The 18036-nt window shown below is 35.7% G+C and overlaps 1 protein-coding gene across 8 annotated transcripts in view; it reads right to left on the bottom strand.

Annotated features, from left to right (window-relative positions):
* Positions 1-18036, bottom strand: part of Dmd (dystrophin) — a 2092376-nt gene that overhangs the window by 1099006 nt on the left and 975334 nt on the right. For all 8 annotated transcript variants that reach the window (XM_059250112.1, XM_059250109.1, XM_059250111.1 and 5 more), the window contains one exon: positions 1523-1670. In XM_059250112.1, the coding sequence (XP_059106095.1) occupies positions 1523-1670 (148 nt within the window). The remainder of the gene's footprint in view (positions 1-1522; positions 1671-18036) is intronic.

The following is an 18036-nucleotide window of genomic DNA, read 5'->3' as shown; positions in this document are numbered from 1 at the left end:
TTCTTTACCTCACTTGTAATTTACATAGGTGTTTGAATGCTCACTATCTGAACAAAAGAAATTTGCTAGGCAAACACTTGAGAATTGTAAACTCTAATGTCATATTGAATCTAAAATTTTAAAATGTTTAAATTGTTCAATGAATTACTGTTGTGGATAGAATATTTGTTTAACTATGCAAAGATGTGCTGCATCTATTTGTGTAGCAGAATAGTTGTTTAACTGTGTAAAGATATGTTGCTGTGTTACCTTGCCTGCCCAAGGCACCTGATTGTTCTAATAAAACACTGAATGGCCAATAGCTAGGCAGAGGAAGAAGAGGTGAGGCTGGTAGGCAGAGAGAAAAGAGATGCCATCCATCCATCCTGGGACCAGCCAGCAGGGGCTAACCAGCCAGACATGTAGGAAGCAGGGAAGCAGGATGGATAGTACCTAGATGGGGTAAACGAGCCTTGGGGCAGCACGTAGACTAATAGAAACAGGTTAACTTAAGTTAAAAGCACTAGAGAAACAAGTCTAAGTTAAGGCCGAGCATTCATAATTAATAATAAGTCTCTGTGTCATGATTAGGGGGATTGTAGTACAAGAAAGTCTGCTACAAACTACCCTTTTCTTTGTCTCTATCTGTCTTAAGTAGTATTTTTGGACATTAAAAGTTGGCCTCAATCCAAACCCACTTGACTGAAAACTGCAACATTAACAATGAGCAATAAAAAAATTAGACTTGATATAATAAGCCATATTTCTTAGACTTAATCTATATATTTTATCAACTAAACTATATACTCCACAACCTAATTTATTTTTACCATCACATTAAAAGACACAACACTTTGGAATTAAATGATTCCCTGGTTATAATCCATATGTTGCATTTCCATTAAAATAAACCAGAAAAAATCAATAAGTACTAACAATTAACTCAACATTGTTTTGGCTTCTGGTCTGTCTCATAAGGCATTTTGTCAATAGGATATATAGAAATGTAGCTACATCCCCACAAATTGTCTTGAGGGAAATGCACTTGTAATTTTATCATGATGGATATTTGCAGCAACTACATTACTACTAAGTATACCACAGCTTTTCCTTCTGGACAGGTTCCAACATAAGGCAAACACACACACACACACACACACACACACACACACACACACACACACACACACACACAGAGAGAGAGAGAGAGAGAGAGAGAGAGAGAGAGAGAGAGAGAGAACAACAAACCACACTATACTCTGCTGTAAGATGTTTTGCTACATCACAGATGCAGGTGTATTTCACAGTTCACCAGATGAACCAGTAGTGCATAGGTAGATGCTCTCATCCTTTCACAAACATTCAGAGCACAATTTTTGGCATACTTGTTATGTTGATTTTTATAGCATGTTCAGGGAACATCACAAAAGTCAGGAGTTATATATTCCATTCATTCTTCCACATGAACTTACAGTAGTTAAATATTCAAAATATTGCTGCAAAAAGAAAGACAACATGGAAAAAGAAATCTCAAAAGTCTTACCTTAAGATACCATTTGTATTTTGCATGTTCCCAATTTTCAGGATTTTGTGTCTTTCTGAAAAACTGTTCGACTTCATTCAGCCACTGATTAAATACCTTCATATCATAATGAAAGTGTCTCCATTTTTCAACTGATCGATCAAATCGCCTAGAATTGGAAAACAAGGATGAAACAAAGTAAGTCAGTTTTAGAAAACATTTTATGGGTATCTCACATACTTTTGTTCATGTTGATAAATGCATTATTTTTGTAGTGTCTTGAATTTATAGATTTCAGTTTCAATGATCAGACATAATAACTAATGTAAAATAGGAACTATAAATTAAAACAGAAACTTAATTTTCCTTTAAAATTAATCATATACATTGATTAAAACCAATATTAGGCAATTGTTTAGGAGTATTAGCACCTACCTTTTTGTAATTTTAAAAACATAATTCTAGGACTTTGAAAACATTTCAAAATGGTAAAGATTGTTTGGGAACCAGACATTCAATTTTAAAATACATTTGGATGTAAACTATCTCATCAGGTTGATAAGTTTCAACATTCCTCCTGTTTCAAAACTCTAATAAGATTATTAAGCATCCAGCTGCCTGAAGAAGCCCCTTTTGGCACCCTACCTCAATTCCATAGGGACTCTACCAAACCTTAGGCAGAGTATTGACCCACATTTGCTCCTTTCTAAAGAATGTTTCAGCTCTTCCTTCTAGTCTATCCCAGTTACATTACCTCAGCCACAAATACCTAGAAACACCTTCTACCATAGATGCTCAGTGGCCACACAGAGCTAGGACTTAGGTGGGCAGTTACCACTATCCTTCCTATCCTCATTATGATATTTACTGTCTCACCTTCAATCCTTTAGCAGTCTGCTAACAGGTACATTTCCTCCCACATCAAGTCAATCCATTAGAGACTACAACTCTTTGTACAAAGCCAAGTCCTCCTAGTCTTTCACTTCTGTCTCCCTAGCCATGTTTTTTACCTTAGTGAAACTTACTTTCAGGAACCCCTCCTTCCACTACACTTCCAATTCCCTGGGGACCACAAATCTTGCTGAAGACGGGATCCCCTTAGTTCTTTCTCACAGCCCTTCTAAGCCTTTCTAAAATTAGCAAACCCCTATTCCTCTATGCCACTCATTGACTTGCAGAAGCACTCTCAAATAGGCAACCCACAGCCATCTACTTTCCTAAAATCCAGAGTGGGCAATGAAACCCAGGTATGGAATAGTCAACAACAATAAAACCAGATATCAACACGTAGAATCACCTCAATTATCACAAACGCAGATGACTAGACACTTGTACAAACACACACACACACACACACACACACACACACACACACACACACACACTAACAGCTGAGACAACATGCTTCCTCTATAATCCATTAACCCTACAACAGTAGGTTCTGAGAATCTCAATATAGCTGAAGCACAAGGCAAAAATTTCAAAATAGGAAGTATGAATATGTTCAAATACCTTGAAAAGGCTGTAAATAAATAATACCTTAAGGGAGGTTGTAAAAACACAGTGGAATGAAATAAAGAAAAAATACATGAAAAATCAGAATTTAACAAAGAAATATAATCACTAAAGAATACCCCAACTTAAATAAAACAGGAAATGAATGATTTAGGAAGTCAAACCAAAAATTCAGATGTAAACCTCACTAATAAAGGATAAAACATGAAACAGAGAACTTCAGGCATTGGAGACAAGGTAGAAGAAATGAATAGCTCAGTCAAAGAAAATGAAAAGTAATAATAACAATAAAAATCCCAGAGCAAAACTTCTGGGAAATCTTTACATGAGACACATATTATCTGAATAGTAAGGATAAAGGAAGGAAAAGAAACCCAAGTTATAGGCACAGAAAATATTTTCAATGAAAGAATTTTTCACCAACCTAAAGAAGGAGATGCCTATCAAGGTATGTATAGAAAGCTCTCTGTTCCCCCAGAGTCACCCCAAAAGCTTCATCAGAGTACCAGCTGCAGCCTCCCCTCAAGCCCCTCCAATGTCTGTGGATCCCACAGATCATCCTCACCCTGGCTTCCTTCCCCTGCTTGTCACTGTTTCTAAGCCCCAAACTTGGGCAGACAACCCATGCTCAACCACAGGACATACCTACCAGAAGGTCAGATAGGCAGCCAACAGACATTTTCCACACTCCATATTCCCCCCAGTCCCAATTCTCAGGGTCCTAGTGCTGCAACAGTACATGAATTGCAGCCTCCCTTCCAACATGTACATGCTTCCTGTGGATACCACAGACCATTCACAACTGGCCTCTTGTTCTCCTAGCAATCTCCAACATAAGAAAGTACTCCCTATGAACACACAGGCAAGCAGAACAGTAAAACAGGCAACATAGAACCAACACACTCTGAAAATCAAGAAAGGAAACAGAAACCAAGGAAGAAAACACCCACCTAACAAAGACAAACTGAGAAATCAACATCTTGACCTACAATCACTCCAAAAACAGACAGTGTAAAAACAAAATCAATAATAGACAGGCAATTACGTCTCCACTAGATTCCAGCACAGTGGGTCTGAATATTTCAAAATAGCTTCAGCACAAGAAAAAGACCTTAAAACAAACTACAGGAAGATGATAGAGCGCCTAAAGAGAAAATGAATAAATTTCTTAAAGAAATCCAAGAAAAAAAACAACAAAAACAAAACAAAAAACCACAACTAGAGGAAATTAATAAGTCTCTCAAGGAAGTCAGGAAAACTCAATCAATTAAAAGAAATGAATAAATCTCTTAAAGAAAGCCAAGAAAAAAACAAGCAACTGAAGGAAATGGAAAAAACTACTCAAGACCTGAAAGTGGAAATAGAATCAATAAAGAAAACAGAAACTGAGGGAATTCTGAAAATGAAAAATTTAGGAATGATAGCCAGAACTAGAGAAACAAGCTTCACTAACATAATTCAAGAGGTGGAAGAAAGAATCTCAGGCACTGAAGATATTATAGAAGAAATGGATACATCAGTCAAAGAAAATGTTAAATCTAAAAAAAATTCCTGACAAAAAATTCAGAAATCTTGAAAACTATAAAAAAGACCAAACCTAGGAATAATAGGAATAAAGGAAGGAGAAGAACCTCAGTTCAAAGGCCCAGAAAATATTTCAAACAAAATCATAGAAGAAAATTTTCTTAACCTAAAGAAGGAAAGGCCTATAAAGGTATAAGAAATTTACAGAACACCAGATAAATTGGACCAGAAAAAGTCCCTGTGACACATAATAATTAAAATGCTAAACATACAAGGCGGGGCCAAGGGAGGACCTTGGAGACCTGAGATCAGGATGGGCCAGCTCTCTCTCTGTTCCTGGACCCTGGATGGTGGAGGTTGACCCAGCAGAGCTCCAGAGAACACCGCTGGACTGCGATACACCTTCCCCAGACCCCGCGACCTATCTATCCCTTCATTTGTAAGTTACCCACTAAATAAATCTTTTTTTTAACTACGTGGAGTGGCCTTAATAATTTCACCAATAAAGGATGTCTATAGCATCTCATTTTGTAATGCTGGAGAACTGTAATATGGTTGTTTATGCAAAGGCTCCCTTTTCTAGCTTCATTAAACATTAGTTGAGCATCTACACTGTAAAAAAATATCACAATCAGATAAGCAATTTAAACAGAGCCCATATCCCCTAGTGAAATAGAAGCAGTCACTAAAAGTGCCAAGAGGGAAAATAAAAGTTCAGAACCAGATAGTTTTAGCACAGAATTCGAACAGACTTTCAGAGAAGAGTTAACACTGATGCTCCTCAAATTATTTCACAAAATAGGAACAGAAGGAACATTGTCCAATACATTTAATGAGGCCACAGTTTCACTGATAGCAAAACCTCATAAAGAATCAATAAACAAAGAGAATTAGAGAAAAATTTCCCTTATAAACACAGATATAAAAGTACCCAATAAAATATTTGCAAACTGAATCCAAGAACACATCTAAAAGATCATCCGCCACAATCAAATGGAATTCATCCCAGAGATGCAGGGATGGTTCAACATCTGCAAATCAGTAAATGTAATCCACCATGTAAATAAACAGAAAGAAAAAAAAAACATATGATCATCACATTAGAAACAGAAAAGGCTTTTTGACAAAATCCAATGCCCCTTTATGATAACACTCCTAGAAAGATTAGGAACACGAGGAATATACCTCAACCTAATAAAGACAATTTACAACAAGCCTAAAGCAAACATAAAATTAAATGGAGAGAAACTTAAAGCAATTCCACTAAAACCAGGAACAAGACAAAATTGGCCACTCTGTCCCTATCTATTCATTGGCACAGGAGACAACTTCCTAAACAGAACAACAATAGAGCAGGCATTAAGACCAACAATTAATAAACGGGAACTTATTAAAATGAAACATTTCTGTAAGGCAAAGGACACCATCAATAGGACAAAATGACAGCCCGCAGAATTGGAAAATATTTTTACCAACTCCACATCTGATAGAGGACTAACACCCAAGATATATCAAGATCTCAAGAAATTGGATAAAAACAAAAAATCCAATTAAAAAATGTGGTATAGCTCTAAACAGATAATTATCCATGGAGGAATCTCAAATGGCAGAAAAACAAAGAAATATTCAATATCCTTAGCCATCTGGGAAATGCAAATCAAAACCACCTTGAAATTCTATCTTACACTTGTCAGAATGGCTAAGATCAATAACACAAGTGACAGCTCATGCAGGCTAGGATGGGAAAAGGGGAAAAACTCCTCAGTTGCTGTTGTGAGTGTATAGCCACTATTGAAATTGATATGTAAGTTCCTCAGAAAATTGGGAATCAATCTACCTCAAGATCCAGGTATACAATTCTTGGGTACATACCCAAAGGACTCCCATCCTACCAAAGGACACTTGCTCAACCATTTTAATTTCAGCTTCATTCATAATAGCCATAAACTGGAAACAACCTAGATGTCCCTCAAAAGAATGGATAAAGAAAATGTCATATACAATGCTTATACAATGGAATATTACTCAGCTTTTAAAACAATGACATAACGGAATCTACAGGCAAATTAATGCCATTAGAAAAAAAAAATCAACCTGAGTGCAGACCCAGAAAGACATTTATGGTACTGATTCACTTATAATTATATATTAGCTGTTAAGTACATGATAATCAAGCTACAATCCACAGACCCAGAGAGAAAGGTGCTCTAGGGTGGATGCATAAATCAACCTGGGAACAGAAAATAGAATAGATTTTACATGTTGACTGGGGCAGTTGGTGATGGGGGCAGGCAGGATCTGGTGTGAAGGAAAGGGATGGAAGGAGATTGTGCAGAGAGAAACAGCTGGAATTGAGGGGCATTTGGGGATCAATGTGTAAACCCAATGCAGTGGAAATTTTCTGGAATTCATGGTTGCTGATACTATTGAGGATATGGGATATACAGTCTGAACTGGTCATCTTCTGCAGCCAGGCAAGGTTTCCAGTGGTAGGCTGAGGTTTCATTTGGTCAACTTATTTGCTAAGTGTTTTATGAAGATCCCTAAACAACCCAGGCTGATGCTAAGACAAGGCATCACTCTCTGAAAACTAACAGCGGGGGCCCACATAGCTCATTGAACTTAGGTGGAGCTGGTGCCTGCATGGAGCCTTTACCCCTACTTTCTAATCTCTTTGGCATGGGAAGGTACTTTGCATGCTATAGAAGGAGAAACCTGGACACAAACCCAGCCACAAAACCACAAACCTACCATCTAGACTGCCTGCAAGATGTGCTGGGAAAATGGTAACACGGAACGTATGGGAGTTTTCAACCAATGTCTGGTTTAACATGAGGCCCATGCCAAAAAAAGGGAGTCAATTCCTTACACTGCCTGGATGGCCAAGTATTGGAGATTGGATAGCCTAGAGACCTAGGGTAGAACTAAACATGACGGTCGCTCTCCAAAATCAGTGGAAAAGATTCCTAATGATATTCTGCTATTCTTATAGATAAGTGCATTGTCCAGCCATCATCAAAGAGGCTTCCTCTAACAGCAGATGGAAGTGGGTGCAGAGACCCACAGCCAGAAATTATGAGAAGTGAGAGGCTAAACAGGAGGTCTCCATTGGTTCCCTCCCCTTGGAGCTTGGGGAATCCCACTGAAGAGTAAGAGGGAAGACTATAGGAGTCAGAGTGGATGGAGGATACCAGGAAAACATGACCCATAAGGATAGACATTAAAAAAACCTCCACCCAAGTGAAAAACTTACAAGGAAATGATGAATTTCTTGATAGATAACCTCTAAAGTTGGATCAATAACAGATAAGCAATTCACACAGACGCATAACACATAATAAAATAGAAACTGTAATTGAAAGTCTCCCAACCAAAAAATAAAAATAAAAAATAAAACACACAAAGCCAGATGGATTAAGCATAGAATTCAACAGACATTCACAAAGTCATAATAAAAGAACATTCTCAAATTATTCCACAAAATTGAAACTGAAGGAACATTTCCAAATTCATTCTAAGAGCTCACAATTACTCTGATACCTTAATCACTCGAAGACCCAACAAAGAAAATTACAAATCAATATCCACTATGAGCATAGATGCAGAGATTCTCAATAAAATATTTGCAAAACTAGTCTAAGAAAATATCAAAAAGATTATCCACCATGCTCAAGTTGGCTTCAACCCAGAGATGCAGGGATAATTTAGCATATGTAAAATGATAAATGTAATCCACCACATGGACAAAATGAAAGACAAAAAACACATTGTCTTGGATAAAATACCTTTGACAAAATCCAACATTCCTTCATGACAAAACCCTGGAAAGACTATGGATACATAGGACATAATATTAAACATAATAAAGGCAATTCCACAGCCCATATGCCCATAAATGAAGAACTTAAAGCAGTTCCACTAAAATCAGGAACAAGATTAAGGTTTTGTTATCTTCATGCCTATTCAATATAGTACCTGAAGTCTTATGTAGAGCAATAAGAAACCTGAAGGATATCAAGGGGAGCATAAATGAGAAGGGAAGAAGTTATCTATCTTTATCTGTAGATGATATGATAGTATACATAAGTGACTCTAAAACTTCCACATGGAAACTCCTACACCGACACTTCCAGCAAAGTAGCTGAATACAAAATTAACTCAAAAACATCAGTTGTGCTCCTATACACATTTTTTTTAAATAAAGGACTCAGAAAGAATTCTGGGAAACAACACCTTTCACAACAGCCTTAAACAATATAAAGTATCTTGGGGTAACTCTAACCAAGCAGGTGAAAAATCTGTGATAAAATCTCCAAGTCATTGAAGAAAGAAATTGAATAAGATATAAGAAAATGTAAATATCTCCTTTGCTCATGGATCATATACTAAAACTGCCCATTCTATCATAGCAATCTACATATTCAACACAATCCCTGTCAATATTTCAACACAACCCTTCACGGAAATTGAAAGGACAACTTTCAGTTTCATATGGAATCACAAAAAAAAACTGAGGATTGTTAAAACAATCCTTAACAGTAAAAGAACTTCTGGAGGTATCACTATCCCTGACTTCAAGTTGTACTACAGAACTGTAAAGACAGCATGATATTGCCATACAAAGCACATACATTGATCAATGGAATTGAATTAGAGATTCAAACATAAGTGCACACAGTGATGGACACCTGATTTTTATTTTTTAGAAAGAAGACAGAAATACACATTAGAGAAAAGAAAGCATCTTCTCCGAAGGGTGCTGCCCAAACTAGATGGTTTCATGTAGATGAATGAAAGATCCATATCTATGCATGTTGATCCATATTTGTCATCTTGCATAAAACTCAACTCCCAATGGATTAAGGATCTCAAAAAAAGGCCCAAGAACTTGCATCTGATAGAAGAGTCAGTGGGGAATAATAATTTGGAACTCATTGACACAAGAAAAGCATTTCTAAACAGCATACTAATAACACAGGTAGGAAGGACAAGAAAATTCGACCTCATGAATCTGAAGAGCTTCCGTACGGCAAAGGATACCACAATTTGAGCAGAGCAGCAGGCTACAGAACAGGAGAAGATCTTTACCAATTACACATCTAATAGAGGGTTACTATTTAACATATTTTTTTTAAAAAAACTAAAAAATACTTGATACTAAGTAAACAAATGAATCAATTTTAAAGATGGGATCCAGAACTGAACAGTTTTCTCAGAAGATGAAACACAAATGGCTTGTAAACAATTAAAATGTTTAACATTCTTAGCAAGGAAATGCAAAATGGAACTACATTATACTATCAGATAAATGCAAATGAAAACTATCCTACACAATTCAGAGTAACCAAGATTAAGAAAACAAGTGACAACTCATGCTGTTGAGGATATGAGGAAAGGGGAACACTTATTTGCTGGTGAGAGTACAATCTTTTATAGCCACTATGGATATCAGTGTGGTAGTTCTTCAGGAACCTGGGGAGAGATCTACTTCAAGATCCAGCTATACCACTGTTGGACATATACAAAAAGGATCCTATAGCCTCCAACAGAGGTAATTGTTCCTTAATGTTCATTACTTCTCTATTCATCACAGCCAGGCATTATAACCCAGATGTCTGCAAATGATGAGTGGATAATTTACACAATGGAATATTATTCATATGTAAAACAACAACAAGAAATTTACAGGTAAATAGATGGAGCTGGAAAAAGTCATTCTGAGTGAGGTAGCCCAGACCGAAAACAAAGAGAAATACTACACGTGTTTGCTTATATGAGGATGTGAGATTATTAGCATTTGATAGGCATGCCATAATCTGTTCAACTATAGAGGTTAGGTCAAGTAAGGAACTAAGTGGGAGGGGAGGAACATCCAAAGAAGCAGAGATAGAACATAGTCATGAAAGACAGTGGAATAGTGGAGTGGGAGGATTATATGCCTTGCATTATGACCAAACTTACATTTAACAAATCATAATCTTCTTGTAAAAAAATTTGAAACAATGGTTTGTTAGTGTGATAAATGTAGTGAATGGTAGCACATACAGATTTTCTCTAACTAGTTTGTTTAATGTAAGATCTGTCTTTAATAATTAATAATATTCTAGAGTTACACAAATACATTTCATTCTTCAGCAAGAAAACGATGATGGGAATGTTTTGCATGTTTACAAATAATCTAGCATTCAAATGTGATCAGTAGTATCTCATATACAATAGGTGGTCCAATAATACATTTTAAGAGTTTACTTCCTTTAAAAAATTGGATATCACATGTCTTATGGGAATCTGTGTTTCTAGAAATCAAGAGCTACTGTTGAATAAGAATCTTAAATATTGAAGTATAGTTGGCACTCTTCCCTGCTGGCAAGACTGGAGTCAATTTTTAATTAAAAATTTCTTTTCGTGTGTGTGTGTGTGTGTGTGTGTGTGTGTGTGTGTGTGTGTCTATGTGAATGTATGGCATGTATTTCTGTGTTGTGGAATATTAACTGCCCAAAGATGTGTTATATTTGTTTATACTGCATTTGTTTAACAATGTAAGAATGTGTGTTTAAATTATGTAAAGATATGTTGCATTTGTTTCACCTTGCCTGTCTAATAAAGGCAGAAAGAATAAACAGGAGGAGAAGTCTAGAAAAGAGGGGAACAAAATGAGGAACGAGAGAGAAGATAAGAGAGAGCGAGGGAGACACCCAGAGCAGGAAGCCAGGTAGCTGCTGCCAGCCAGGTAGGAGAAGCAGTCAAAGTAAGATACACAGAAAGAAAGTAAAAAAGGTATAAAGCCCCGAGGCAAAGAGTAGATAAAGAGAAACTAGTTAAAAGAGCTAGCCAGAAATGAGCCTAAGCTAGGCTGAGATTTTAAAACTAACAATAAGTCACCATGTCATGATTTGGGAGCTGGTTGGTGACCTAAAAAAATAAAGAGCCTAGTACACATCTGGGTACTCATGGAGGCAAGAATAGGGTGATGGGATCTCCTGGAGCCTAGAGCTGGAGTTACAGGCAGCTTTGAGCAATCATATCTGGGTGCTGAGAATTGAACTCAGGTTCTCCAGAGAATCAGTCAGTATTCTTAATAATGGAACCATTTCTGTAGCTCCTAGGTTGATTTCACTTTTCGATATCTATTTTTCAATGTGGTTTAGTTTTAATTTCTATATTTCATGAGTCAGAACAATAAATTAACTGTCATAATCTGAGAAGCATATAGTAGTGTACCAGAGCACAGTTAACAGTTGGTCACAATTGATCCATCCAATTTTGTAGCAATCAGCATTCTTCTTCTTGGTTTGCTTCTATTACCACTCAATCATCTGAATTATCTTCTTAACACTGTTACCTACTAGGAGGTATCTGTTTGTTAACTATTCATGTTGTAATAAGTAGGCTACCACAAGGGTTTCCAATCACAGATTCACCCTATTGCTCATCATATTGGCAATATTATTCTCCACTAGATTCTACAGTACCTCTTCCCAGCCTCATTCTTAAGTCCTTTTCATAGACTATCTTTCTATAATCAATCAAGAGAAGAAAACCTGGAAGGACCATATACTTGATCTCTGTACACACAGCTTCTAATAATGGAGAAATTATGAAGAGAAGGGGGAATGAGATGAGTGTCTTGTGTATTTATAGCCTCTTCTTATTATACCCAAATAGTAAGACTGGGTGGGCTTTGGTGGCACATGGGATTGTTTGCAGTTTCTGGGTTCCTTCTAAATGCCCCAGCTCGAGGGACTGGACTTCAGTTCCCGTTTTTATTTTCTTTTTAATGTTATCTACAACTCCTCTAAACCACAGCTTTGCAATTTTAACAGTTTTATGTGAACAAGTAAAAATCAATTAGATAATATATAAAGTTTTCCATATAGTAGGCAAACTCTAAAACTTTGAAAACTATGAAGCTGATTTAATTTTATTGTTAAAATTGCTGTCCAAATGAAAGATTCTATCCAAAGAAAATATTAAAGAATAAAAACATGTGTTTCATACATAATGACATTTAATGAGAGTAATAATACTTTAAACTCTATTTCAAATATAACATAAAGTTGTAATATTATTCCTTAGCATTTAATATGCATTAGTAGCAACCTAAATTTATTCTTGAATTTATCATATGAAATTATTGTTTTTTCATGTCTACTTTAAAAATCTCTACCACCAAAGATCGTGTGTGTATGTGTGTGTGTGTGTCAAGTTTTACTGCTTTTACAATATTAAGTGTATAAAATTAGACTCCAGTCTATTACTGTGTTCTTTAAGTTTCTCTCACTCCATTAACTAAATAGTCTAGGAATGAGCAAAATGGATGCAGCAAGTTGACACATATAAGGAAACATTAAAAAAACAACATTCTGAGAAATGAATGTTTTACTTTCTATGCTATATCTAAGGGTGAAAAAGTTCCAGTCCCTTTCCCTAGGTGTAAGAGGCAATGTGGGCCAAACTAAATAAACAAAAATGTCAGTATAAACATAAGGATAATAAATCAAGTGATTTTAAAATTTTGCAAATATTAAAATTCTCATTCACTATGCAAGCAGTATTTAAAATTACAGTGCTGTTTCATTTATGTGCAGCATAACTTATTTCCTGCTGTTCTAAATCAAGTTAGTCAGATTATTTTCAAGCATAAATTACATTTAGGGAGTAATTTAGGTACTTTGGGACATACTTTAACACTTTCAAGCCATTAAGGTAGTGCTCAATTCCAAGAAATAAATTTAAATAAATAACACCTGAGTAGCCTTCTGACACATCTATTGTGGCTTTTACTTAGGCTTGCAAATTCAGCACTAGGATGCTCATCAATTCCTCCTACATATTTTGTCTTTGATTAGAGGAATAGGAAAGATCTTGGCTAAAATCTCATGTTTGAAAGTCTAGGTAACCTATAAATAAAGGTAAATTGGTTAGCAGCCCAGAATACTAGTATCTTGCTATGATATGGATTTGAGTAATTCCATGTGTTAGAGGCTTGGTCCTTTGTGTGACATAGAGGTGGTGGGAGATTTAAGAGGTGGAATGTAATGGAAAGTAATAAGGAGGTTCTATTTCTTATAGCAATTAAGGAAGTTCTAAAAGGATTATAATAAAGTCCCTATCAGCTCACCTAACAGATCTCTCTGGCTTGTTACCACTGGAGATGTGATTACTTCCTTCACATGTGTTGCTGTCATGATGTGACAGATGTCAGTATCTTACTAGGATAGTCTTAGTGATGCTATAATGTACTCGAATCACATGATTTATTCCACATGTTCCCTTATAAGCTGATGCATACACACCCCTCACATTCCCAAGGAATCAGGTCACTTAATAATACCTAACTGTATTAATAGTTATGAAGGTTTCTCTACAAGACATGACACACTTGAAAGAGAGTTCCCATGGCACCAATTGTCAGTTATCAAACCTAGACACAGTCCTTGGCTCTCTATAATAAACTAAGAAGTCCATCTAACTTACATACTGATCGCAAGATTTTACACATGTAAAATTTGTCTCCTTTGGAGGCTAATAGAATGAATGGAAGTGGACTCAGCCCTGTTCCTGTTCAGGCAAGCCAAGTAAGTAGAGGGAACACTGTGAGGATGGAATCTTGATGAATTTTGAGCAAACAAGTGGTCTCTCTGAAAACTGATTATACAGCTATTCCTTACTTCTCCAGGTTAATTATGACAGAGAAATTAATGCATGCAAACTTCTTACATAGTATCTGGTAACCAACGCTGAACTTTTAACTTTCAATCATTGTAGTTGGTACGGTGTGTATTTCATTTTAATTTTAACATGCATGCCATTCGATATTAAGTTTTACAAACTATTCATGTGTTTATTGGCTATTTGGATTTCTGTATTTTTGTTGTGATGAGAAGTGTTAGAGTTGCATTGAAGGGTAAAATACATTATTGATTTTTAGTGATTATTTTAGGAACAGCATCCAGGCAAAATACAGAATATTACAAACAAACAGCCCTCAGAGGGATCTTCTTGTCACTTCTCAGTTTTCAAGAACTTTTCCCATTTTTCTGTTGCTTTTTCTATTCCTCCCTTAATGGATTAATAAGAATTATCCATAATTATGGATGTTCATACTTCATATAATATATGTGTATTTCAAATACCATAGTTCCATTTGTGACATTAATTTTAGTCTCCTAATGGTGTACTTTTATATACATAAATTATTAATATGCATTGTAGTTTAGTACATTGCTTTTATGTAGGATTATTTGATGCTAAAGTCGCAATAATATTTATTTACCAAATAATCATGAATATACTCTTGTTTGTTTTTGCAAAGTGTGTATTAATTTGCCATTTTTCATGTAGGTCTATAAACCGTTAAGATTTCATTTTTGTATATGACATAATACAAAAATAATGTATGCATATTTTTGCAAGTTTGAATTACCGTTTTAATTTTTTAGGTAAGTCAAGCAGTGTACAAAATGAGTATGCAGTGAAAAAGTAAATATATTTATAGTGAAAAATGCTTGTTCCTCTTCCCAAACCCCACTCAGTAGTTCTACTTTCACTGTTAATAAAAATTTCATAATTTGAAATATTTATAGAGCAAAGAAAGAACTAAACTAACACAGTGTTATAAAGTGATAGCTTTTAATTTGGTTTTACTGTTTTCAATATAGCCAGTGTTGCTATTTTTACAGCTCTAGATTGACATGTTATTCTGTACTACCTTGTTTATGTTATTGATCCTTAATCCTCCCTAGGTTGGGAGACTGGTTCTCAGGCTTCAAATGATTTTGGAATACTGCTTTGATTTTAAGTTTCCCACAGTTTTTATAACAGCAAAGTTAAGAAAAGCATTCTAAGGCTTTTATTTGATTCTTCACTGTTGAAATCTATCAATTCTGATTCCCAAACTTCTCATAACAACTTTTCACTCCTTTTCTTATGAAAAGTTAAAGAAGTTAGACAGAATTTGAAATTTAATGGACCTAATTCAATCGTTAAATACACTTTTACTGTTTTTAGGGAGACAGCTATGATTTGCCTGAAATGATGGACAGGTTTCTGTGGAGCATTTCATTCTCTTTAGAAAGATTCAACTGAAATCTGGAGTAGGGTTTGGCAAATATTATCTATTAAAGCCTCAAGAAATAAGCTTTGTGTGACTCAGACTTATGCTGCAGAGATATGCTGTTGTGACTCAAAAACCAATGTTAGACTCAAGGTAAACAAATAGTGTGGTGGAATTTCAATAAGACAGTATTTTCAGAAGTATGGGGTGACCCAGGAGACGGACTATGGATAGGAGTTAATCAATCCTTTATCTGCAGCTCCCAGGTTTGGTCTGCTGTATAGGACTATTCTTTGAGCCAAACTGTAACCATCTTCACGAGTTCTTCTGGACCTCATCATGACAGACTTTGACAGCTGGGCTTGTGGATTGTTTCATTCATTTCTTAGAAGGAGAGCATAGGGAGAGTCATGGGACACCGACTTGAGATTTAGGCAACTATCTCAGGAAATTATATGCAGTTCTACCCTAATTACATGAGCCCTTGGGTCTCTAGGAAGTGGTAGAGTATATAAAAGGAGAAGAATGATGCGAGGGGAGTCCATCTACACAGTCCTGGGGTATTTATCAAGCAAGCTACCTGCAGTGTGGCTGGCTTTGAGTCACACGTGCTTCTGCCTGTGTGAGCTATTCTTTCCAGTACATCCTAGGTGAATCACAAAACTGATATGTCATTAAGTTCTTATTCTTTTCTCCATATCTTTACCTTTTAGTTAATATTTAATGTAGAATTTTTGAAGTTAATATTCATGCCTCCCCTTCTTTTCATGATTTTTGTCTCCATGTGCCTTCAAACTAAAATTGATATTAAATATACCCTATCCCCAATGCCATGGCCTTTTGTGAGAGTCAGTGATAGGCTTGTCTTCTACATATTCCTGTTCTTCATTCCTATTTTCAGTTTATTACTACTGCAACTAATGACTACACTGACACACTTCCTTTCTGCTTCGAATACAGTCATTGTACGAGTAAGCTGTGTATGCTACATTTGAGGATTGAATGTCTTAAAATTTACAAAGTATTCCAAAGCCTGCATTCTGAACATTTAGCTAGATCTAGGAATGCTACCTTCTCAACAGTACTTGTCTTTCCTGGTACTAGATCTCCTCAGAATACATTTTAAACTTCTTGGGAAAACAATTGTTAATACATTACTTCACAGCCTATTTGTTTTTTTTTTTCTTTTTTTTTTTTTTTGGTTTTTCGAGACAGGGTTTCTCTGTGTAGCTTTGCGCCTTTCCTGGAACTCACTTGGTAGCCCAGGCTGGCCTCGAACTCACAGAGATCCGCCTGGCTCTGCCTCCCGAGTGCTGGGATTAAAGGCGTGCGCCACCACCGCCCGGCCACAGCCTATTTGTACATGCACATTTACAGTGCCAGTTTTCCCCAGTATACAGTAAACCTAGCAGAGAAAGAGATAAGCTATATGAAAACATGATTTCTTAATAACAAACATTGTTCTTGGCACGTGTATGTGTTCAATGCATTTTTATAAAGTTATTTATGAATGAATAGCTTTTTGAGAGATTTAAACAGATTCATAGCTTCTGTTTAGGAGCCATAAATGTTTGGTTTTCATATTTTGCCTTTTGGAGTCTAAATAATCTCAGAAAAAAGTAAAATTAATGTAGAGGATAGAGATGTGCTATAGCCTATGGATGATAAGAATATGTTACTATTATTTATAGTAATACCAATTTTAGTCACTTTGTCAACTTTATGACAATTTGAACTTGGTATCAAACTTATTTCTACAAGACCCTATTGGAAAATTTTTAAATAATATATTTTAAGAAAATTATTGATCTCATTAATATAAAATGGAATTGTTATTTAATAGACAAATTAGGTAGCTCAATCACAATTACTGTACAAGCCTGATAAGGTGATATGCAAATGTGAGGACATATGATTACTTAAGAACTAGTCAACGTGTTAATTTTTCAAATGGTGTTTCAGACTAAAACAGTATTGATAACATTGGTCATTCAACAAAATACTCAATAGTGTTACTTTAAAAATAATAATTATATAGGCCTGGAGAAACGGTTTGGGACACTGGGTGCTCTTACAGAAGACTTATGTTTGATTTCCAACACCCACAGGACAGCTCAAAACCATCGGTGACTCTGGTTCCATGGGATCTGGCGCCCTCTTCTGGGATCTATGAGTACCACAAGAGGGTCACATACATAGGAAATATGTAAATTCAGATATCTGGGAAAAAACACTCATACACATAAAATAAAATAAAATTAATAATGCTAAAGCTTGATAAATGCTGATGATATTATTCATTTACAAATACTTTAGGTTATTACTAAGAATTCAATAAATTTTAACCTTATTTCTAATGTGCTCTTACAACTGTGCTGGTCTGTCTATAACCAAGCATTTTAAGTTCTTCCTTTTCCAGCCATGGATATAGGTATATGGA

This window comes from Peromyscus eremicus, chromosome X (assembly GCF_949786415.1).
Source record: "Peromyscus eremicus chromosome X, PerEre_H2_v1, whole genome shotgun sequence".
Classification (NCBI taxonomy): Eukaryota; Metazoa; Chordata; class Mammalia; order Rodentia; family Cricetidae; genus Peromyscus; species Peromyscus eremicus.
This window is presented reverse-complemented; position numbering and strand designations above follow the sequence as displayed.